The sequence below is a fragment of the Perognathus longimembris genome, chromosome 7, assembly GCF_023159225.1.
Source record: "Perognathus longimembris pacificus isolate PPM17 chromosome 7, ASM2315922v1, whole genome shotgun sequence".
In the NCBI taxonomy this organism is placed as follows: Eukaryota; Metazoa; Chordata; class Mammalia; order Rodentia; family Heteromyidae; genus Perognathus; species Perognathus longimembris.
Genome location: NC_063167.1, coordinates 18,181,431 through 18,204,008, shown reverse-complemented (window position 1 = coordinate 18,204,008; position 22,578 = coordinate 18,181,431). Strand labels below are relative to the sequence as shown.

General features: G+C 49.6%; 1 protein-coding gene across 2 annotated transcripts in view; it reads right to left on the bottom strand.

The window, feature by feature from the left end:
- Ptpru (protein tyrosine phosphatase receptor type U) overlaps nucleotides 1-22,578 on the bottom strand; it is a 67,666-nt gene that overhangs the window by 10,981 nt on the left and 34,107 nt on the right. Inside the window, exons 12-21 of one of the 2 annotated variants that reach the window (XM_048350698.1) lie at nucleotides 19,867-20,140; nucleotides 19,155-19,191; nucleotides 18,384-18,522; nucleotides 14,577-14,734; nucleotides 9,569-9,759; nucleotides 8,297-8,372; nucleotides 7,736-7,812; nucleotides 1,240-1,276; nucleotides 453-550; nucleotides 247-363 (exon numbers count right to left, since the gene is read on the bottom strand). In XM_048350698.1, the coding sequence (XP_048206655.1) occupies nucleotides 247-363; nucleotides 453-550; nucleotides 1,240-1,276; nucleotides 7,736-7,812; nucleotides 8,297-8,372; nucleotides 9,569-9,759; nucleotides 14,577-14,734; nucleotides 18,384-18,522; nucleotides 19,155-19,191; nucleotides 19,867-20,140 (1,204 nt within the window). The remainder of the gene's footprint in view (nucleotides 1-246; nucleotides 364-452; nucleotides 551-1,239; nucleotides 1,277-7,735; nucleotides 7,813-8,296; nucleotides 8,373-9,568; nucleotides 9,760-14,576; nucleotides 14,735-18,383; nucleotides 18,523-19,154; nucleotides 19,192-19,866; nucleotides 20,141-22,578) is intronic. The other variant, XM_048350699.1, reaches the window with a different exon arrangement.

The following is a 22,578-nucleotide window of genomic DNA, read 5'->3' as shown; positions in this document are numbered from 1 at the left end:
ACAGGACCTGCCAGTCCATAGCCATGTGGCTTTCCATGCATGATGTAACCATCCTGAGCCTCATTTTTCTTATCTGTAAAATGAAACTATGGTAGACACCCATCCCACAGCCAACTCAGGTTGCAACCAGGCATGGAATGGGCTCAGCCATCTTGATCTCCTCATCATCTCCAACTCCTCTTGGTGTCAAAGACCCTGGTGGGTCCAGGAAAGGCCCTATGGGGAATAGATATAGGGGAGACTCACCCGCTCCAGTGCAAAGGTTCGCACCACATAGTCAGCTAGCGTCTCTGTCTTCATCAGCGTGATTTTGATGTCCCCATACATGTCTGAGTCCTCTGGCCAATACCGTGAGCACTTTACCTGTAGTCCGCACAGCACAGGGCTCAGAGGACTTGATGCTGACCTCCATGGCCCACCTCGCCCCCAGCTGAGCCCCCAGGCCCGCTTACCCTGCCCACCTCTACCAGCTTGGTGATCATCACGATGCTTGAACTGTGCTCCTGCCACACCATGCGCCAGAAGTCGTAGATCATCTCGGGCTTCGGCCCTGGGGGCGCAGAGGATGCCTGTCGCTCAGCAAGGTCTCTGCCGGGGCCGGAACACCTGCTGCCCAGGAGTACCCCAGGCCAGGAGCTCTCTGGGCCCCAGTGGGGGCTTCTTGCTCACCTCATATACACCCCCCCAAATGCCAACTCATCTGCAGGGCCCCAAGTGTGTGTGGTGGGAGGGGTGGGTATGTATCAGGGCTGGAGAGCCAATAGGCTTTGAGGGCCCCAGGAAGTAGAACTGGAGGAGTGAGATCCTCAGTCCACAGGGCAAGTCTCTAGGAGGAGTGGACAGGCAGACAGTTGGGGGCAAAAGGACATGGCCAGAGGGGACTCAGGTAGTCACTGGGCCAAAAGACGCAACCCACCCCACCCCCACCCATGAGGACTAGGCTTCACTGGCCCTTCTGCACATACCATGGGGGAGACAGACAGACGAACCAGGGAGCTGGGGAGGAGCTGGTCACATTTGGAAGACACATTTGGGGGACACATTTGGGAGCACATAGAGGGAACAAAGCTGACAGTCAGATGCCAAGAGACCCCGATAGGGAGAAAGGATCAGATAAACAGACACAGACAGACAGATGCAGCAGCAGACAGGGGGCAAACAGGTCACCAGGGAAGGTAGTCAGGCAGGCGGCAGGCACTCCAGCACAGAAGGGTGCCCATGGGCAGAGGGGCCAGGTACCTTGAGTGGCTATGAAGTGGTTTGACCTGTGGTAACCCTGGAACAGGAGAAAAGGGTGTGGTGAGAGCCTGGAGGCAGACCCTCACTCCCTCAGACCTTGCTGGCCCACCTGCCTTGAAGCAATACTCTTCCGAACTCACCAGGGAACTGCCCACCCCCATGCCTGGGCTTCCTGACCAGAGTGGCCCTGTCCTCCAAGTGCCCAAGACAGAGGGAAGTACAGCTGGGCACCAGGATCTTGTCATGTGACCCAGAGGAGGATGCAACTTCCTTGTGGACCGAGAGGGTCTCCCATCCACAAAGCAGGGAGAGTTAGCTCTGCTTGCAACAAGGCTATTGTGTAGAACCAACATTCAGAATGACCCTTCCCTGCTCCCAGAATTCCAGGTTCCCTAACCTAACCCAGTCTCCACATGTGGGGTAACCAGAACTCATGAGCTCTCCAAGCCATAAATTTGGTCAATTGCAATGAACACTATCTTTTCCTACAAACTCCATTACCTAGCGTTTAGGCATGGCTAGGTGAAAGTTTCAGGGTGGAAGCAAGTAGTGCTCTGATAAAAATTTTAAATCTTTATAAATCACTCATCATGATGATGAGGAAATCTCTTGAGACCTTGTCACATATTGTGCTAAGCTGAATTATATTGCACTAAAAAAACCCAAGAGCTATTTCATCCTCCATCCCCAGAGCCCTCAAACAGAAAAAAGGAATCTGCCCCATACCAGGACCACCACTACTCTCACAAGAACCCATTTTTTCTGGGACCAAAAAAAAAAAAACTAAAAAAAATATCCAGGGCATCAACTCAGGCAGCACAGAAACAGGAAGTACTGCAAGGCAAGTACGAGAAAAAACCATCAAGCTCTGCCCTGGTATCAAGGTCAGCTCCTTTCAACTCTTCTGGCCCCTTTGTGCTTCCTGAGCCCAAGGAGTCCTGGAGCCGAACGGCCAGGTCTCAAATCCCAGCTCTACCTCCTGCTGTCTTCTTTCCCTTTGACAAACAGCCCCTAATTCCTCTATGCCTACATTTTTGCAGTCTAAAAAGTGGAATCCATATGTATTTACCACGTGGGGTTGTTGTGACAGTAAATAAAGTACTGAATGTTCAATCACTATGCCAAACACAAAGTTACTCAGTACTTAACAGCAAACATTATCATCACTCTTTGGGGGACGTGGGGAGCTGGCAGGACTAGGGTTTGAACTTAAGACTTTACATCTGTTTCACAGGTGCTCTACCACTTGAGCCATGCATCCAGCCCTGTTTCTCACGGGCTATTTTTGAGATAGGGTCTTGCTTCCTACCTGAATGCACCTGAGCTGCAATCTGCCTACTTCAGGCCTTCCATAGTTGCTAGGATCACAGCATGTGCCACTGGGTCCAGTTGCCCTCCAGACTGGTCTGGGACCCTGATCCTCCCAGTTTCAACCTCCCATGTAGCTTGGGGTGACAGGTACATGCCACTATACCCAGCTATGTGTTAAGAAAGGGTCTTGTGGACTTTTCTAACTTTAGAGGCAGGAGGCTGAAGTCCTTTTGGTTTTCTTGAGACAAGATCACACTATCTAGGCCAGACTGGTCTGGAACTCAATGATCCTCCTGCCACAGCCACCCAAGTGCTGGGATTATGGATGTACACCACCCCACCCAGCTATTTCAACTGTTTTGAAATTTTAGTGGTGTATCTGGAGATCCATAGAGTGCTGATGTCAAAACTTCAGGTGAGACAGGGGATTCCCTACAGAGATGAAGAAGCTGAATCTTGGCGTCTAATGGACCCAGGTCCCTTAGGCAGCTCTGCCAAGTAGCAGTTGTGGGACTCGGTGCTCAGTGGTGCTTCTCAGCCCTCACTGGGCAAGGGAAGCCCTGGGTCTCGGTAAAGGTAGATCCAGGTTTAGCAGCTCTAGTGTGTCCTAGGACTGTGCATTTCCATCCAACTCCTGGGTGGGCTGACACTGCTGGGTCTCAAAAACACTGAGGAGCCAGCCAATCTCTCAGCCTTTCTAAGCCTCAGATTTCCTCTCCAGTAGGAAGACCACAGCAAGATATCCTTCCCATGGACAGGACCAAACACAGTCAGTGACTGATCATGAAAAGCCTCCCTAAGTCCTCACTAAGAAGGACCGCTGCAGGTCTGACCTAATTCCCTCCTGCTATTGTTCCAAGACACTGTCTGTGTGGCAAGTTCTCAGCAGAACTACTGGATAGCAGGTCAGAGGGAATGGTGGAGGTGGAGGATGGGGAGAAACCATTATGGATGCTTCTAAAGTCTACCCTGTCAGCCTCAGCACAAGCCCTAAAACCAGTTTGTGTAAGATGGCAGCTAAGAGAAGGTACCTCATTAGATTCAGTCACTTCCATCTTGCCCACCCCTGCCCAGGCCCTTGCACAGTCGGTAAACAAACGGCATTCGTCAGTAAATAATGGAGCAAAAGAACTTAATAAAAACTGGTCATTTGGGCTGGGGATATAGCTCGGAAGTTGAGCACTTAAAATATGCAAGGCTGGGGACTCAATCCCCAGCACTGCAAGGAAAAAAACAACTGAGCAATTTGCCTGATGAGCAGCTGGTCTAAAAATTCGTCTATACTGCAGATGTTTCTGCTTTGTTCCAGCGTCTTCTTTCATTGCTTGAATTCATCCTTCCTACTTTGTCACATGATCCTATTTAAAGCAAATGTTTGAGCAGGTAACCTCCAATACCTGCATAGTGTGTGTGTGTGTGTGTGTGTGTGTGTGTGTGTGCCCATGTGTTCATATCCAGTACTAGAAGGTGAACTCAGACCTTGAGCTCTTAATTGGCTTTTTCTACTCAAGGCTCATGCTCTACCACTTGAGCCATACCTCCACTTTCTCACTTTTTAAGTATCTACAATACTGTACTATTACATTATACAGAAAACACAAATAGAAGCTTTAAATAATTTGGCCTTGGGGGAGGATGAGTAAATTGCCTTGCACACACACACACACACACACACACACACACACACACACACACACCCTTTAGAGAGCAGCGTGATACTGCACTGGGCCCCAGGCTCCAGGGCACAGGTCCAACAAGCTTGTTCCTGACACACACCTGAAGCCTCCCTGGAAGCTGAATGAGTAGTGCTGGGGTAGTTGGTACCTGCATTGTAGGCAAGAATTCTGATATTCTCCCAAGGGACAAGAGCTACAATCTGAAAAGAGGGTCAAGAGCTAAAGCTGGCTTATGGTCTTACACAAGTCACTGAACTTTTCTTTCTAAGGTTCCGTTTTTCTCATGTCAATACAGACGTCTCCTGACATGCAGCACAACTGTTCATGAGTGTTTGAAGGGGTGTTAAGCCAAGACTTCCAAGACATTCCTTATGAATCTGAACATGAAACCAAGGGTGGGATTCAAGATCAAGTGAGTGGATTGCTGCCCAGAAACTGAGATTAAAAAAAAAAAAAAAAAGTATGATTATCTGTGTTCATCATGACCCATAGAGGGTGCTAGGGCTGAGCACAGCAGCTACATTCAGAGCCTAATGGTCCTTTTAAATTTGAGAACTTTACAAACCAACTGTGTCATTGCACTCAAAACAAAGGGCACACAGAAGATAATTGGCTGTCTCTGCCAAATGTGACAGGGGAACCTTTTGCTTAATGCATTAGTCTCTCCACGCTGCTTGAAAGTCTGATAATGAACAGAATTTTAGCAATAATTAAAAGAGGGGGGGAGGGAGGAGATCAAGTAGAAAAGGTACCCATAAAAGAGCAGAGAATCCTAGTCATTAAACAGTATGAAAGTAACATGCATACTAAAAATCAGATTGCCAGTTGAATTAGGGGTTTGTTTTTGTTTTGTTTAATTCTTAAAGGGTGAAAAATTAAAGATCATACAATTAAAAAAAATAAAGACCCAAATTGGCAAATTAGCTGGGGCTGAGCTTTAAACAAACTGTTGGGTAACAGACTTGAACACTAGGGAAAGTAGTTTTAGGACTAACCTGTAGCTGGGAAGACCTCGACCCTAAGCAGCAAAGACACAGCCACCCAGGGCACCTTCCCACCGCCTCCCTCCCCAAGGACTCTGCAGAAGGTAGAGGCGGTGAGTTCCATCAGGAATGGGGGTGCTGGAGGGCAGTGGTAACAGAGAGTGGTGGCTGGTGCAGAACTGGCTGGGAAAGCACCCAGGCACAACTGCTCCTGCCACGGTGAAGGATGAGGGTGACCTGACTGGGGTAGGGGCACTGTGCAGTGTCAGCCCTGGGCAGCCCCTGGCCAGGCTGCTGAAATGGACAGTTTGGTGTCAGGCATTCGGGACAGGGGAAGGACAGCAGGGACAGAGAGAGAGAGGGGGGAAAAAAGACAGGCAGAGACCGTGGGAGAATCTGAGTGTATACACAGATAGGAGGTGGTGGAGGAGGGAGAGAGATACTTACTTGGCGGTTTATCCGAATCTTAAAATTTCCAGTGAGGGTACAGAACAAAGCAAAAGAGACAGATGTTAGGCCAGAGGCAGATGGAGGTGGATGGGCCACAGAATCAGCCAGAAAGGGTGACTGATGCGAGCTGGGAGGTAGAGCAGAGATGAATAGCCCAGGCTCAGGGTAGGGAGAGGGAATGGAGTGTCCCTACCAGGGCCCAAGAGAAGCATCTGGGACCTTCACAAAACCAAGGAGAGGCCTATTGTCACCAGAACTGCCCAAGTCTGCAAGGCTAGGCCTGGCCCTCACCCCAACTATGGGACAGGATGGAAGGTGGGGAGGAAGCAAGGGATTCTGGGAAGCATGGAGTGGCACATCCGGCTTCAGGAGGGAAATGGAAGAGGGAGAGAGATGGTCTCCAAAGGCCCTCATGACCTTGTCCTCAGTGCTCTTGCCTTCCTCCATGGCCTTTGCCCAGGCTCCCTCTCCTCTGTAGCCACCCAGAGGAGTTCCATCCCTGCCTCTTCCATGCTACCTGCTTTGCACAGCCAGCACTGGCTCTGAGCTGATGGTTGGGCACTGGTCTGTGTTTTCCCAGCTAATCTGTATAAAGCAATGGCTCTTTTGTTTTCTGCAGTGCTGGGGATAAAACCCAGAGCCTAGACATGCTAGACAAGCACTCTCCCACTAGCTACAACCCTAGCTCTCCACCCGACCTAGTCTGAAATTACTTTCCATATATTTATCTCCCCTACTAGAAAAACAAGGACTGGCCGATCTTGTTCACATTCCTATCCCTGATGCCAGGTGCTCATATATTATATATATATATATATATATATATATATATATATATATATATGTCATAAACAATGCAATGTTCTCCCAAACTCAGCTTGCTACTGGGAGTAAGGGAGTCTGAGCAGTCTCTCAGCCCTGGCCTCTCTCCCATCGATCCTTTACACCCAAGCCCAAGCTCCTGGCTGCCTGCCCTGTCTCTCCCTCCTTCCAGTGGAGCCAGATCTAACAGCTACAGTAGGTGGCAGGATAGCCTCGGTGGTTAGCAGCAAAGACCAGACACAAGAAGGCTGAGGTTTGAATTTTTTCTTTTCTTTCTCTTTTGGAAATGAAGGTCTCCATAGGTAGCTCAGGTTGGCTTTGGATTACTATGTGACTCAAGCTGACCTCAAGCTTGCAATCCTCCTGCTTCTGTCTCCCAAGTGCTGGGATTACAGGTATGTACCACCATGCTCAGTTTTTGGCTCTTCTACTATTATTGGTATAACCTAGGCCCAGTAGCCGCACCTCTCTAAGCCCGTTTCCTCACTTGTGTTTTTGTTTTTGTTTTTGTTTTTTGTTGGTTCTGGGGCTTGAACTCTGGGCCTGGGTGCTGTCCCTGAGCTCTTCAGCTCAAAGCTAACATTCTACCACTCGAGCCACAGTGCCACTTGTAGCTTTCTGGTGGTTAGTTGGGGATAAGAATCTCACCGATTTTCCTGTCAGGGCTGGCTTTAAACCATGATCCTCAGATCCCAGCCTACTGAGTAGCTAGGAATTACAGGCATCAGCCACGGGAGCCCGGCTTCATTTCCTCATTTATAAAGGAAGGTCAGGATGTGCATGGTTGGATATAAAGGGCTTGGCACATAGTACACACTCAATAAACATGCACTGATATTCTGATCACAGTTGAAACACCAGAAAAACTCTCGGGTGCTTCTGGGAAAAAGCTCTAGCTCCTTACTTAACCTGCTACTCCAGGTCTCACCATCCAGCCCTTCCTAACCTCTCCAGCTTCACTAAGTATCATGAGAGTCCTCTCTCCAAGTCCCTGGCTGTTTATTGAGGTGGGCTCCTCCCCGGACTGTAGGCCTTGCTGTCTACCTCCCCATCTCTCAGCCAACCCCAGACTTCCTGAAGGCTACTGACCACTCTGTCCCCCCTTCCTCTCAGCATCCTGACACTGAATGACGAAGCCAGAGGTATCACAACTCAGCCATCTGAACCCTTCCTGAAGTATTTCTGTCCTCCCTGGAAAGTGAGCCTGGAGCAAGCTGGGCCAGGTGAGCAAAAACGACAGGGCAAGGCACTCACGTCTATGTAGTTGGCGTTAATATAGTCAGCATTGGGGTCTCCCAGCATTGGATGGAGTTTCACTCGGTGCCGATCATCTGTGGACAAAGAGCAGGTGAACAAGGCTGTACCAGGGAACCCAGAGCTGGGGCTGTTAGGAAAGGCTTTCTGAGGCTGGGTGTGGGGCTTTTCAGGGCAGGCAGATAACATAAAGGCTCAGGGCTGACCAGCAGGCTCTGGGCACCATGGGAGGCAGACCAGGCCAGAGGTTAGAGTCTGGGCTGTGGAATCAAGGATGAGAAGAACCAAGGCATGTGCTGCTCAGGTAATCACCTGAGCTGGGAAGTCTTTACCTCCCAAGTCTCAATTTCCATCTCTGTAAAATAGAATGATACAATTTCCCACATCACAGGACAAAGGAGAGTAAGAGATAGTGCAATGCTCTGTACTACTTGTAGGATAGCCTCAATTCGGCAGCCACTGTAATTTTTGTGGGTACCCCAAAGTTCACTCTGGGAATGTTCCCCCTTCCTCACTCCTTCCCAGCTTCTGTCCAGACTCAGCCCCTTCCCCAGCACTCACAGGCAGGCATTGGCTCCTGCCGGTTCCCCTTGAACTTGTCTTTCTTCTTTGTGGCATCCCAGCCTTCAAAGAAGCTCTGCCAAAAGGAAAAGAGGTAGTCAGTGGGAGATGGGGATCCCCAACACTCACAGGACCCCTTCCCCTCATGTGGAATGTCACAGGTGGGATGGGGGTGTGGCCATGATAAGGGCCCAGATTCAAGGTCAAACTTGAAGCCTTTTATGAGCAAGACTTATCAGGGATAGGGAAATAGAAGGTCAGAACTCAGACAATTTAGAAGAAGGAGCAATACAGTTTACAATATAGTTCAAATTCAATTTTTCAGTTGAGGAGAAGGTAAAAATGAGAGTCAGATTAAGATTAGGACATAGAAGCCAGATACTGGTGGTACACATCTGCAAATTCTAGCTATTCTGGAGGCTGAGATCTGAGGATCACAGTTCAAAGCCAGCCTGGGCAGGAAAGTCTGTAAGATTCTTATCTCAAATTAACTACCAAAAGGTAAGAAATGGTAGCTCAAGTGGTAATGCACCACTTGAGTGAAAAAGCTAAGGGATAGTACCTAGACCCTGAGTTCAAATCCCACTATTGGCGCGCGCGCGCACACACACACACACACACACACACACACACACACACAATTAGGATAAGGATGGGGTTATGGTCCAAAGGGAAGGAAGATGGGATCCAAGTCACAATTCACACACAGTTTAGGATTCAAGTCAGGGTCAAGATCAGCCTGACTTTAGATCAAGGTCAGTGTGGATGAACTTGACCCAATTCAAAGTAGAGACAACTTTGATAGGATCATAACCAGGCCAAACATGGAGAATGAAATGAGGTTTAAGTTCACAAACCAAACCAGAATTAGAATGTCAGAGAGAAACCAGGTCAGTTGATATTAGGAGCAGGAACAAGGTCAAGGTCAAAAAAGGTTGCTCGATGCCAATGGCTTATACTTATAAGCCTAGCTACTCGGGAGACTGGGATCTGAGGATCATGATTTGAAGCCAGACCCAGCAGAAAAGTCTGTGTAATTCTTATCTCCAATTAAAAGCTGGAAGTAGAATGCCAGCCTTGAGCATAAAAGCTCAGGGACACCACCCAGTCCCTGAGTTCAAGCCCCAAGACTGGCACCAAAAAAAAAAAAAAAGATTGCTTTAGCTGCTGTTAGAGTAGGGGTTCAACTGGAGTTAGGCTGAGAATCTCCAGGGTCAAGATCCAAAGTAAAGAGAGCCAGGCAAGGCCAGGGAGGTCAGGCTGCACGTGCACCTCATATTCCTGCTTGAAGCCGTAGCCCTCTGCTGTCTTCATCTGGTTGATGTGTTGCAGAAGATCGGCCACACGCACTGCAGGGTGCAGCTGCCCTGTGTGGTATGGGGAGCTCTTCCGGCCACATGGGCGCCGTGGTGAGCCCCCCAGGAGGCTGCTGGCCTCAGTGACCCCACTGCTGCGCTGGTCTCCTGTAGTTAGAAGAAGGGATAGGGACTTCTGACACACATGTTCTAGCCTGGGAGTCCCAGATGACCTTGGAGGACAGAACAAGGAACAGGGGACACACAGCCAACATAGAGAGTAGCTAGACAGGTCCCTGGAGCTCCTATATGACCCTGGAGAAGCACCTTCCCTTCCACAACTCAGGTTTCCCATCTGTGAAATGGGCAGGTCACATCAGGTGACCTCTGGAGGGTCTCGTGGCCCTGCCACCCATTCATCCTGTGACGTCCCCGCTCTACCCCATGAAGCCTCACCCCATGAGGCCTCAGAGCCCCCCCCCCACCTCCCCTCCTTCTCCCTTTCCAGGGAACAATCTGCAACACTGGCAACTCCCAGAAAGTCCCACATTCAAAGAGGAGCCAATCAAAATTAGCTGCCGCCGCCTGTTCCACAGACAAATGTCGGGCACCTGAATAGCAGTGTTTCCCCTATGCCAGCATTTCTATTGTCAGCACGGGCTGGGCCTGGCCAAAGGGGCCAGGGTAGTGGGGTTCAGAGTGCCACTCATAGCCCTGGGCCCCCAGGTATAACCCCTTCCTGGCTCTCTGACTCAGCCTTGCACCCTGGTTCTAGAGATTGGGTATGAGGCTGAGAAAGCCTCTATTGTTCCTTGGACACTTCCTCCCACTCATTTCCCTCCTCCCATCCTAGTGAGGCCAAGGATTCACAGTGCCCTTAGCACTTCTCACAGCCATTCTCTGCGAGGCCTGAGCTGGTGGGGGCCATGGGACACTCTGGGGTCCTAGGTGCCTGCCCCTCCCTTCCCTGAGTCTCACACAGGCTGTTCTCCCTGCCTCCATACCCATCTGTCTGCCCCCTACTTTTTGTGCCTTGTAAGCCCCATACTCATCCCTCAGATCTCAGCCAAAATGACCCCCTCTCAGGGGAGTCTTCCTCAGCATCCAGCTTACAACTCTATTCAGTGACAAACTGACAGAATAAACACAGAATCCCCAGAGCAGACATCCCTGAAGAGCTCAGCTTCCCCAAACCCCAGCCAAATCCGGAAGACTGCCCTCTCTGTTTGTATCCCTCTCTGGTTTGTATCCCTCTCCAGGAAGAAAGTCAAGGCTAGGATAGGACCTCCCTCCATTTTTCTATCACCTATCAAGAGTCAGTCCTGAACTGCCTGAGTTCTACATTTGGAAACTATTGTTTCCTATGTTTTATCTGAATGTCTTGGTTGCTTAAAGCTGGAAGCAGCTCAAATGCCAGTTAAACTGTGGTGGCCAGATGCCCCCGCAGCCTTACTCTCACAAATGGGGAAAATGAAGTGTTGTCAAAGAAAAGAGGCTGCGAGATGACTTTGAGGTATTCCATGAATAGAAAAGGAGGAGGAGAAGGAAGAGGAAGAGGAAGAGGATAAAGAGAAGGGGGGAGGAGGGGGAAAGGGAAGAGAGGGAGTAGAGAAGTAAAAGGAGAAAGAAGAGGAGAAAGAGGAAGAAGAGAAGGAGGGGGGCTCTTTGATTGAAAAGAGAGTGAAATTCTGATATAAATGAAAACAAACAGGCTTCCCCCACCCCCCACCACGTAAGAACTGGTAGGAATTCCGACATGGTTGGTTTGATGCATTTTACATCTGAATGAATGTAGACCATTCACAAACACCTTCTGCAGAGGACACTTTCTGTTTGTCTCATGAAACATCCTCAGGCGATAAGAGGATGAGAGAGAATGAGAGAAGGCTCTAGAGACAGACAGATCTCCGATCAAACCCTACTTCTGCATGTCCTTGTGGACTTCACTTACTCTCTAAACTTCTATTTTCACATGTCCAATGAAGATTTTAGAAAGGCTTCTACCCAATATCCAATACAAATACTAAAATAATGCCTAAAGCAACCAGCACATGGAAAGCACCTGCTCATAGCAGCAGTTGGCATTATTAGTTATTTGTCATTAGTCATTTCCAGGAAACAGAGAAAGTCCACGAGTCCCAGAAAGTCAGGGTGGCTGGCTGACTAGAGTTCTGGTCCTTCTCCATCACAAATCTTGGATACAAAGGAGCTTTCATGGCAAACACATAAGATGTGTGCAAAAATTTCATGGATTTCTGCTGAATAAGAGAACTTAGTGAACCAAAGAGACCTGGTGCTCCTAATGGACCTGAGTTACCAGCTCCAGAGTGTTCTCCAGTTGGAAAAAGGGCCAAATGAGGGCTGCAGGGACTGGAACAGTTGATCTCAGAGATCCTGAAGGGCTGGCAGGCCCACGTCTAGCTCACAATGGTAAGGAACAACAGAAGGCCCCAACTGGTTGAGATCCTGAGAGCTGAATCCACGGTCTGAGCTGGAGACCAAGACCGGTACAGATGTTCTATAATGAAGCTATCAGGAAAAGAAAGGGAGGATTGCATATAATGAGGTTCCCAAAAGGACTCTTCCTTTCCTGGGCCCCCCAGAAAACACTTTCTTGCTCCCTTGGTCCATGAATCCCCCTGTGGGATTTGAGACTCACTTCCTGCCCCACCCCATGTTCCCATATACAAGCATCAGCTCACCCATAGGTAGCAGCCCCTGAGAAGGAAGAAGGTTTAGAACCAGCCTATAGCTTCAAAGTCACTAGCCAAGGATTCCCCCAGGCTCTTCCCTGATTCATCATAAGTGTGGAGCATCTGTGAGTAACCAATGGATACAGCTGAGGTCTTCCAGGGAGGGTCAAGGCCAGGGGAAAATAAAAAACTGGGTTTTGGAATGGAAGACCTGAATTTCAACTCTAACTCAAGTCCCTCAACTTCTCTGGGTCTGTATCCTCATCAGAGGATTCCCAGGGCTTCTTCAGAGATGGGCATTTTCCCCATCTCCCAACATCCTCAGGTACAAAAGATACTCTCTTTTACACTCTGGTAGCACCCCAAGATTTTCCTTCCACTGACTACAATGAGCAAATAACATCCCTTAAGAAGCAGCCTGAGCCTGGGCCAGTAGCTCACAGCTGTATTCTTAGCTGTTCAGGAACAGAGAGTAGGCAGATCCATGATAAATAGCAGTGTGCTTTGGGCACAGGAATCACCAAACTGACTGAGCAAGAGATTAAGGAAGCAGAACCCAGTCCACAAATGCACGAAAAAAGAATACATGATAGGCAGGGGAGTGCCTATAAATCAGAAGGGGAAGGTTGAGCTGTAAGAAATGATACCATACAGCTGATTAATCTTAGGTGGGGGGTAAAAAAAAGATCAATTCCAGGTGAATAAATATCTATATGAGAAATATAACATTTAAGAGTTTGAGAAAAAAGTAAAAACAAAATACTTTGTGGCCTCACTTCATAGGGAATTCTTTAAGGGAACACAAAAGGTAGAAATCACAAAAGACCAATGAATTTGACTGCATTAGAATAAAAACATTCTGCTCATCCACAGACACTATAAATAACCTAGAAAGATGTACCACAAATTGGGAGAAGATATTTGCAATTCATATGTGACAAATGATTATTATCCTAAATATATAAAGAACTCCTAAAAAACACTAAGAAAGCAACCAATAAAAGAAAAAAATCCAATAGAAAATTAGGTGAAAGGCATGAACAGACATTTCACGGAAGAAGAGACCTGAATAGCCAATAATGACTTGAAAATATGTTCAACCTCATTAGTAATCAGAGAAATGCAAATTGGGACCATAGAGAATTATCATCTTATACAAACTAGTTTGGCAAAAGGAAAAGGACTGGCATATTTTGATCCTGATATAGAGTAACAAAATGTCTTGCATAACTGCTAGAAATGAAAACAGGCAAAGCCACTTTAGGAAACAACTTAGCACCATCTAACAAGCACAAACTCTGTAATCCAAAGAATCAACTTCAAGAATCCCATATCCAGGGGCACCTAGAGACTCACATAAGAATGCTCACAGCAGCTTCATTTGTGAAATAAAAAAATAAAAAAAAAAGCTAGAAACCAAATGAATAGCTACAGGTGGCAGAATGAAGAACTAAACTGTGTCATACAATGGAAAACTACACATCAGAGAAAGATAAGGGCACTGTAACAAAAACATACACATGGATACATATCAGAAATGAGATGTTGGACTGAAAGAGTATGTCTTCATTTTAATAAAGATTGAAAAGTGAATAAAACTACACAATGCATTTTCTGAGGATATATGCACACATAGTAAAACTACCTCCAATACCAATTTCAGGGTCCATGAGGGAGATAGAGGGATTAGTGGGAGGAACACCTGGCTAATGTTCTAATTCACCACTGGGCATCACTAGGGTATGCTACACTTTGGTGACTTTTTAGCACACTCCTAGCACTTAATGGCGACTCACTCCATCAAGATCGTCAGACACAGCTGGACATAATTTATACATTATCTTATTAGTTCTCACACCAACCTTAAAGGGAAGTTTGTTAACTATCAGAGATGGTCCACACACAGAAACAGATATCCAGAGAGATCAAGTGACTTCCCCCACACAGCTAAGCAGGAGGTCTAGAGGCCAGCCCAGGTCTGTGTGACTCCAATCCCCCTCTATACCTAGATCCCCTTCCTTCACACAGCAAGCACTCAATGAATTGTGAGGCCGCTCTGGCCCATGCAATCCCACAGCAGTACCTGCTCCATTGTGACAACTGTCACTGGATCCTGTGTCCCTGTGATGCTGGCTGAGTTCCTTGAGGTTTCCCTAGTCATGCAAACACACCCCAGCTCCTTCTCTGGGTTTCCTGGCCAGTGCCGGTATGCAGCAGGCACTCGGAGGGTGCCTTGGTTGGATGAGGGAAGAGGGAGGTGGGAGGAGAGGGAGGCAGAAGGGGGGCACTCACCTCGGGGGCTGTAGCCAGGGGTATCCATGAAGGACAGGCCCAGCCGCTCATCCTCTTGCAGGGTACTCTGGTCGGTGAAGCTTCGGTCCACAGCGCTCATCATGTGTGTCTTCTCCTGGCGGTAGTTGACGGTGGCCTTGGTCATGGTCACTGGCTTCCTGCAGAAGGGTGATGGATATGTGGGGCTGGACACTCCAAGGCAGAGTAAAGACCCAGCAGTCAGAGATCTTGGGCTGAGAAGGAGAGCGGCTCAGCCTCCACCCTTCAGCTCACCAAATGCAATCAGCAGCAGCCCTTCCCCATACAGATACAGAGGCAGTTGCAGTCCTGGGACCTTATTCTAATCCCTCCTTGGGGAATGGGCAAAAGCAGCAAAGCAACTGACTGGCTACAAAACCAATGCTCAGGACCGGGACTCAAGACTGAAGATGAAGCCCGGAGACAGAGCAAGGATGGGCACCCCAAGGCAGAGATGGCTGAGGAGTGGGGCTGATACTAGGCTAGGCCCAGATAGAGAGGGTGGGGTGGGAGGCATGGCCACGGTGCACCTGGGCCAGCAGAGCTACTCACGGGTAGTAGGAATAGGCGTAGCGGTCCCTCCTGGCAGCATGCAAAGAGAACAATAGTTGGGGGGAGGGGGTGCTTCCACCAAGGCTGGGCTGAGTGACACCAGCCAGGAGGGAGCCAGGGATTCCCGAGGTAGGGAAGGGGCTGGCCAGGACTTCCCCATCCTGAGGGCCAGCCGGGCTAACACATCAGAGGCCAGGAGCAGAAGCCCATCCAGAACCTTCCCCAAACCCACTACTGGAATTAAGGGCCTGGGGGATCCATAGTACTCATGGTCACACAAACACACATACAGAAAGCAGGACACACATGCACACCATGCACAAAAATGCACGCTCACAGATGCATGCATGCTCACACACAGAAACACACTCATACATTTTTAAATGAAGGGTCACACACTGACTTGTATTCACAAATAGTGTCAGTACCCTCCACACACACAAACTCACCCAGGACTATTCTCCTGCCTGTAAACAGCCCCCACCCTCAGGCTCACACCTGCAGACCCTGAGAGCCTGGAGTGGAGGAGACACCCTTTGTTTCAGCCTAGGAAGGAAAGTAGCTGAGAATGGAGGAAGGGGATCCAACAGGCTCTCCATGCGAACCTAGAGCCTGCCTCCCCACAACTGCCCCTAGGTGAGGAGTCCACCAGAGACAGGCTGCCCCCTCACAAGGCACCTGAAACCCAGCATGAACCAAAAGCCTCACATTGAGCTGGAAATGTGGCTCTAAGGCCAAGCACTTGCCTAGCATACCTGCACAAGGCCCTGGGTTCCAACCCCAGTGACACAGCAAAAAAATCCCTACATCACTGCACCAACCCACAATGAGAAGCCAGAACAGATGGGAACATCGAGTCACAAGGAGTAATGGCAGAATCCAAAGCAGACTCCAAGCCTAGGACCCTGACCCCAGAACCTCTCCCAAGGCCCCTTCAGGCCTACTCTGCCAATTACATTTGCACCCCAAACTGATCTCTGTGCCACAACATCCCACAATGCAAACTGGATGAGTCCTGGGGAACTCAGTGTCTCAGAGAAGATACAACAGGGTACTAGAAGTGGGACTTCTAGTACTTTTAGAAGAAAAACAGGTACAGGTAGGAGGAGGGAGTCCTGGGTACTTCTAGAGTAGCCTTGAGAGGAGTTTGAGATAGCAAGAGAGGAATGGGGTCTCTAGGTGATTGATGCCCAGGCAACAGCTCTGACCCCACTTCTCTTAGCCAGATCCTAGCCAGATGTTCTATTTTCAGGGCAGAGAGGTGATACCCCCATATGGCCTCAGCTTAAAGAGAGATTTCTAGGATCTCAAATATCCCTCTATCCATTCCTCCCCACCCCAAGCCACTTCCTGTCTCTCTAGACCTCCTGCTGGGGAGAAGTTCAGGGACTTGCTATTTGTTGCAGTGTACCTACAGTAGAGCCCTCCTCATTCATATTTAGGCCTGGATTTAAATGAAACCCATCCCCTCAACTGAGAAACATAGACGAGTGTGCGTGTGTGTGTGTGTGTGTGTGTGTGTGTGTGTGTGTACGCCAATATTGGGGATTGAGCTCAGGGTCAGGATGTTCTCCCTTAGCTTTTCTCATCAAGGCTGGCTTTTTGTTTTTCTGATTAATTATAAATAAGTCTCTCAGGTTTTCTGCCTTGGCAGACTTCGAACCATGATCCTCAGATCTCAGCCTCCTGAGAAGCTAGGCGTGAACTACAAGCACCCAGCTATAGCAACTTGCTTTAATTACAGGTTCTTCATCAGTAAAAAGGGAATCAGACTTGCTTGATCTGCCAGGACCCAGGAAAAAAATGTTCTCTGTTGGATCCTGAGTGCCAGATGATACTTGGCACACAATGGGTGGCAGTAACCAAGAAGGCACTAATGGACGGTGTGTACAGAGCTCCTGGAACACAGTAATTACTCATTATGTGATAATTTAAATTGTTGTGTCTCATGAGGGTGTGCAGGGACTCAGGAAGGAACTCAGAGTCTGAAGCTTTGGGTAGGCTACTCCCACCCTGCCCTCTCTGTTGGCATAGCCTGACTCCCCTGCTGATGCCCAGCCTCAGGCAAAGCTGGCCCTGGCCAGTTCTCTATCATCTCTCTAGACCTTACTTGTCTGTCCCTGGGAACCCCAAAAATGCAGTGCCAACCTACGCGTGTGTGCCCAGCCTGGCAGCAGCAGCAACTATAGGAACCAGGGCTCAGGTGGGGTGAGACCAGGCTGGCTCTGCCTCTGATCCCTGGAGTGACCACTGTCATCCCCTTTGGGACTCAGAAGCTAAGATGCTGGGGCCACACTGCCTTGGGGCTTCCTGATTAGGAATGAGGTGGCATAGGGGTGGCAGACCAGAAAGGTCTCTGGAGTTCACGCCTGCCTCTAGCTCCTCTCTGTGTACCAGACCCCTAGAGAAAGTTTGGGCAGTTTTATGGAGTTGTGTTTGTTGGGGGTTTTTTGTTTTGTTTTGTTTTGTTTTATGTTGGTGTTTTGCAGACAGGTTCTGTTGTTTTAAAAAGGTTCAAAACCACTAGACTAGATGTCCCTACACTACCTGGCAGCTCTCCCTCAGAGGCTCTAGGCCTGTACAATTCCAAGTTCTGAGAGTCTTAGAATCCCACGCCCTGCATCTCTAGTCCTAAGTTCTGTGGATCCTAAGTGAAGCTGTATAAAGTGCACCAGAAAACAATCCCACCCCAACATGAGGCTTGCTTCGCTACAAGCCCAGGAGGACTGTGGTGGGGTCCACAGTAGCAGAGTCCAGGTCAAGCTGGAGAACAAGTAAGGAAGAGGTCTTGGGAGACACACATGGCTCCGCACATTGTTTGGAAGGAAAGTGAGCATCACCTCCCTGAATGGGGTCCACCACAACAGGCACTTTGGTCAGGACAAACAAGTTGGCTGGAGATGCAACGGGCTAAGGATTCGAAGTCAGGTCACCTTCACACCTTTCTATTAGCACAGCCCATGCAGGCACAGGAGGGCAGTGCATGCTTCCAGCACAGCTCTTGGTACTAGGCAGAGCACCCTGCCCAGGATGGTGACACCTGCCAGACCTGCACCAGCCATAGTGCTCTGCAGAAACCTCATTTGCTCAATATTCTGGCTTCCCAGTACCCAGCTCAGGTCCATCCATACACATGCCACATAGCTGTACTGCCAAACCCCAGCCGAGCTCCTCTGTGCCCACCAGGCCTTCTAGGGGCAGGAGCCACAGGTCAACCAGGGTACCAGCCTCACTCACCCCTTGCGGATGATAACAATGATGGCCCCCAGGAGGAGGATAAGGACAGCAAGGCCACCTGCGCAGATGCCCAGGATGAGGCCCATTTCCTCCGACCTCTGTGACACCTCCAGGGGTCGCTTGCTCTCCTTGCAGGCAGCTGGAGAGGGCAAAGCAAGACAGGATCAGAGGGAACACAGGAATCATAAAGTCCTGCCTAAAGAGGTCTGAGCCCCAAAGAACAGACCTGGCTGCTCAAACACATGCACAAAGGCCAGCTCAGCTCCTAGGCACTGCCTTGCCTTTCAAGCAGATCCATCTCTTCCCCACACCCCTCATGCCTTCTGTATTCTGTGTTAGGTGAAAACTGTTCCCCCATCAGGAGTGGGCCCCTGCCTCTCCACTGCTCCAGACCCCTGAGCTTCCAGCAGAAGGCAGGAAAGCATACTTGGGGCCTGCAGACCTGCCCCTCTTGACCTCCTGTGAGATGATGGAGGAAACATATACGTATCTATGGCATGGTCAGGGCATGTCAAGACATAACCAACCCCATTCCACGTCTAGAAGAGGACAATCCCTACACCACCAGCACCAGGCTATCTCATCCAGTGTCTCTATCACTACAGGGAAAGGACTAGGTACAGAAACCAGAACTGGTACCCCCACCTTCAAGGTCCAAGCATGGTGACTCTTTCCTGCTGAAGGGGTGGGTCCTGAGGACCCACCTCCCCAGAGCTGTGCAGGAAAGAGAGTGCTCCACCATGAGAAACTGAAGGAACCCAACAGACTTACCTTTCCTGGCAATTCGGATGCAATTCAGCCGGGTTTCCTGGAAGCACAGACAGGGCCATCTCAGTACCACTAAGAACAGGAACCTCCCAGATAGGAACCTCAGTCTGGGTTTCTTGGGCCTGGCAAGGGCTTTGTCAAATGATCATGACACTACACTGAGCAGGACTAGGGGATGGATCCTAGAAAGGATTGCTCTATTAATACAGCAGTGACTTGAGAAAGAGGGATTAAAATCAGAAGCAGAGAAACAGCTTGAAGGGGTGGTGGGACTTCATACATGAGGGTGGAGCCTAGGCCTAGGAGTCTGACGCAACTAAAGAAGCCCAGGAAGGAGCAATCTGAGGTAGGAGGAGCCTGGAGAGTAGGGTGTGGCCTTGGAAGGAAGCCAGGCTTCTACCTAAAGATGTAAAAGCAGGATGATGAGATGATCTCCTTGGGAAGAGGTGCCTGGATAGAAAGCAGGGCCTCAGGAAAGGCAAGGACTAAGCTGGGGCCCGGACATGAGGCAGTGAGGGGAAGAAGGTTCAGGAACAGAGGTAGAGCTCTGTGGGGAAGAGCCTAGAATCAGGAAGGTAGAGCTCAAGGGAAGAAAGTAGGGCTATGGAAAGGGCAAGAATGGAATCTGAGGGTCTGTGGCATGCTGCTCCAAGGCATCCTCAGCCTTCCATCCACCACCCCAACCTCCCTCACCATGGCCCAGCTGGCCCCTCACCCCCTTCAGGTGGCTGGCTGCCTGAAAGTAGATGAGGTAGGACTTCCTGGGCTCAAGCGGTGGGTTCCAGAAGCCCCGGTAGGTCTGATTATCACCCACGGTGAATGGTGTGGCCTCAGGAAGACTGCTGGCTGCCAGTTCGGCCCCAAAGTAGTGCACCAGGCCCCGAGCCAGCGCTGTCTCAAAGGTCAGAGGCACCGGGAAGCAGTCCTGGCCACCTGGCTCCCGCCGCAGCCGCCTGGGCCGCTCCTCCTCCACAATCACCTGGTACACACTGGACAGGGAAGGGACAGTGCAAGTGGCCACAGCAGGCCAGGTGAACTGCAGAACCATCTGGTGGCTAGGGCTTCAGGATCAGGGCCCCCTGAGGACTACCTATATGGTTGTCCCTTTTTCCTAGCTGAGTAAGTCACCTTACCTCCCTAGGACCTCTGTTAATTCCTCTGTAAAACAGGAGTAATTCAGGGTACAGAGACAAAGATCAGACAGTTTAGCTAGTGTGTATCCACAGTTGCTGCTGCCACTCTCCACGGCCCAGGGAATCATGGTCCTGCCCATGGTACCATGTTTTAAGCCCTACCCCTGCCTCTCTTCTCAGTGAGTCCTCTGGTATCTGATCCAAAGCTACCAATGGTTCCTTTCTGGGCCTTGGTAAATTAGGAACTGGATTATACCAGACACTCATTCACTTATTCATTCATGCAGAAAGTGAGCCTGTGCTGGGTGCCGGGGGATCTGGTCTTCCCTAAACTGACTTCTAGTAGAAGGGATGGTCACTAAGCAAACAAGGACATCCTTGAAGCTACATTTCAAGTGCCCTATCAGTCTTTATGAGCCTCTCCTCTGCAAATCTGAGGCCTTCTCTCCCATCCTGCTCACCTACCCACTCTGACTTGTCCCTTCTCCTGAAAGCTGTGGGCCTGTTTATCTCAGCTCTCTGCTGAATGGGTTTTTGCTGTGAGCTCCTCCAACTCCACTGTGGGACAAAGCTGAGGGTGATTATGTGAGCAGTGAGACATTTAAATATTTCCCATGGCAGCACCAGCACATCTCAGCCTGTAACATTCTCTATGACAGCAATGAGGGAGTGGGGGGACTTTTCCAGCTTTTTCTCTGCAGTATCCAGTGATTCCGGGCTTAAGCCACCACATGGGATTGTTCTCCATTTCTAGTCCATTGTAAATACCAGCCTAGGCTTTTATCTGCCTCTGCTTCCCAAGGCTGGAGTCAGACTTCTCAGTGTCCCAAGTCACTCAGAAATGATGACAGCTGACCTTAACTGTTTCTCAAGGACTGTCTTTATGGAATAAGAAAACTGAGGCCCAGGAGGGCAAGGGATATGTTGGGTCATGCTGCCATCCAGCCTTGTCCTCGTCCATGTCCCTCCTCTCTGCCCCTGCCCACGCTGGTCATCACAACCCCTGAGGGACTCTGACTAGTCGAGTTCACAGATCCATCAAGAGGACAAGGAAAAAGGACAGTTTCCAAGACCTCCTCAATTCAGCCGCAGAAGGGTCTAGGGTCCTAGCAAAAGCAAATTGTGCTCCCTTTTTCCTGAGTGTCCCTGTGGGTCTGAGAATCAGCCCAGGACAAGATCTGCTATGGTAAATAAATATGGAGGAGACCCAGCAGATGAGGAGAAGAGAGTAAGAAGGAAGCAAAGATCTACTAGGACATTTTTAGAGACTGACTGAGACCCTCATGTCCCCCACCAAAGGCCATGACTCGCTCCCCATGCATGCACCTTTGCAGAGGAAAGGGAGAGGCCCAAAGGATGGAGAGACTCTGTGGCTTCCAGAGGAGAAATGGGCTTTGCAGACAGTCCTGTTGTCTGAATCCCAGCCTTACCACTCATAGCCATGGGACCTTAGGGGCTTGTCTATACTAGTTTCCTGACATACACAGTGAGGGCATGGGGCTGCATGAGGCTAAAATGACCGTGCACACCAAGTCCCTAGCACAGTATCTAGCCAACAGTGAGTACCCACACACTCTTCAAGCTCTCACACACGTACACAATCCTATCTCCCCTGTACATGCCTCTCACACACTCACCCCTCCCTGCCACACATCACATGGTTTCGATGTTGTTTGTTTGCTTTTGTGCCTGTACTGGAGCTTGAACTCAGTACCCCACAAAAGCCTAGCCTTACTTGGCTTTTTTCATCCAAAGCTGGTGCTCTACCACTTGAGTCACACTCCTATTTTTTTGCTAGTTAACTGAAGGTAAGGATCTCTCAGATTTGTCTGCCTGGGCTGGCTTCAAACTACAGTCTTCAGATCTCAGCATCCTGAGTAGGTAGGATTACAGTTGGGAGCCACCAGTACCTGGCTTACACCACATCTTTATCATAAAAGACCCCCAGCAGAGGCAGCCAGCATGCATGAGCAGCCCCTTCCTCTTGAGAGAAGAGAGAAAGCCACTCTAAAGACAGCACTGTCTGGACGGCTGTACTAGCCTTCTGAAAAGCCCATCCCTGTGTCTCAAGGAACGGAGCTAGAAGATACAGGGCTCCCAGAGTTTCACTTCTCCCAGGTGTCTGAGGGAAGTCTTCCCAGAAAGTCCTGTACAGTCCCTTCTCTAGGCTAGACACTGTCCAGGAAGCATAACAGCCACCCATGGCTTGGGGTGAGGGGTGGGGGCTTGACCATCAACTTCTATCTGCCCCTGATCCCAGGATGACCTCTTCTACTCAGCCCCCGAAAAGGCTG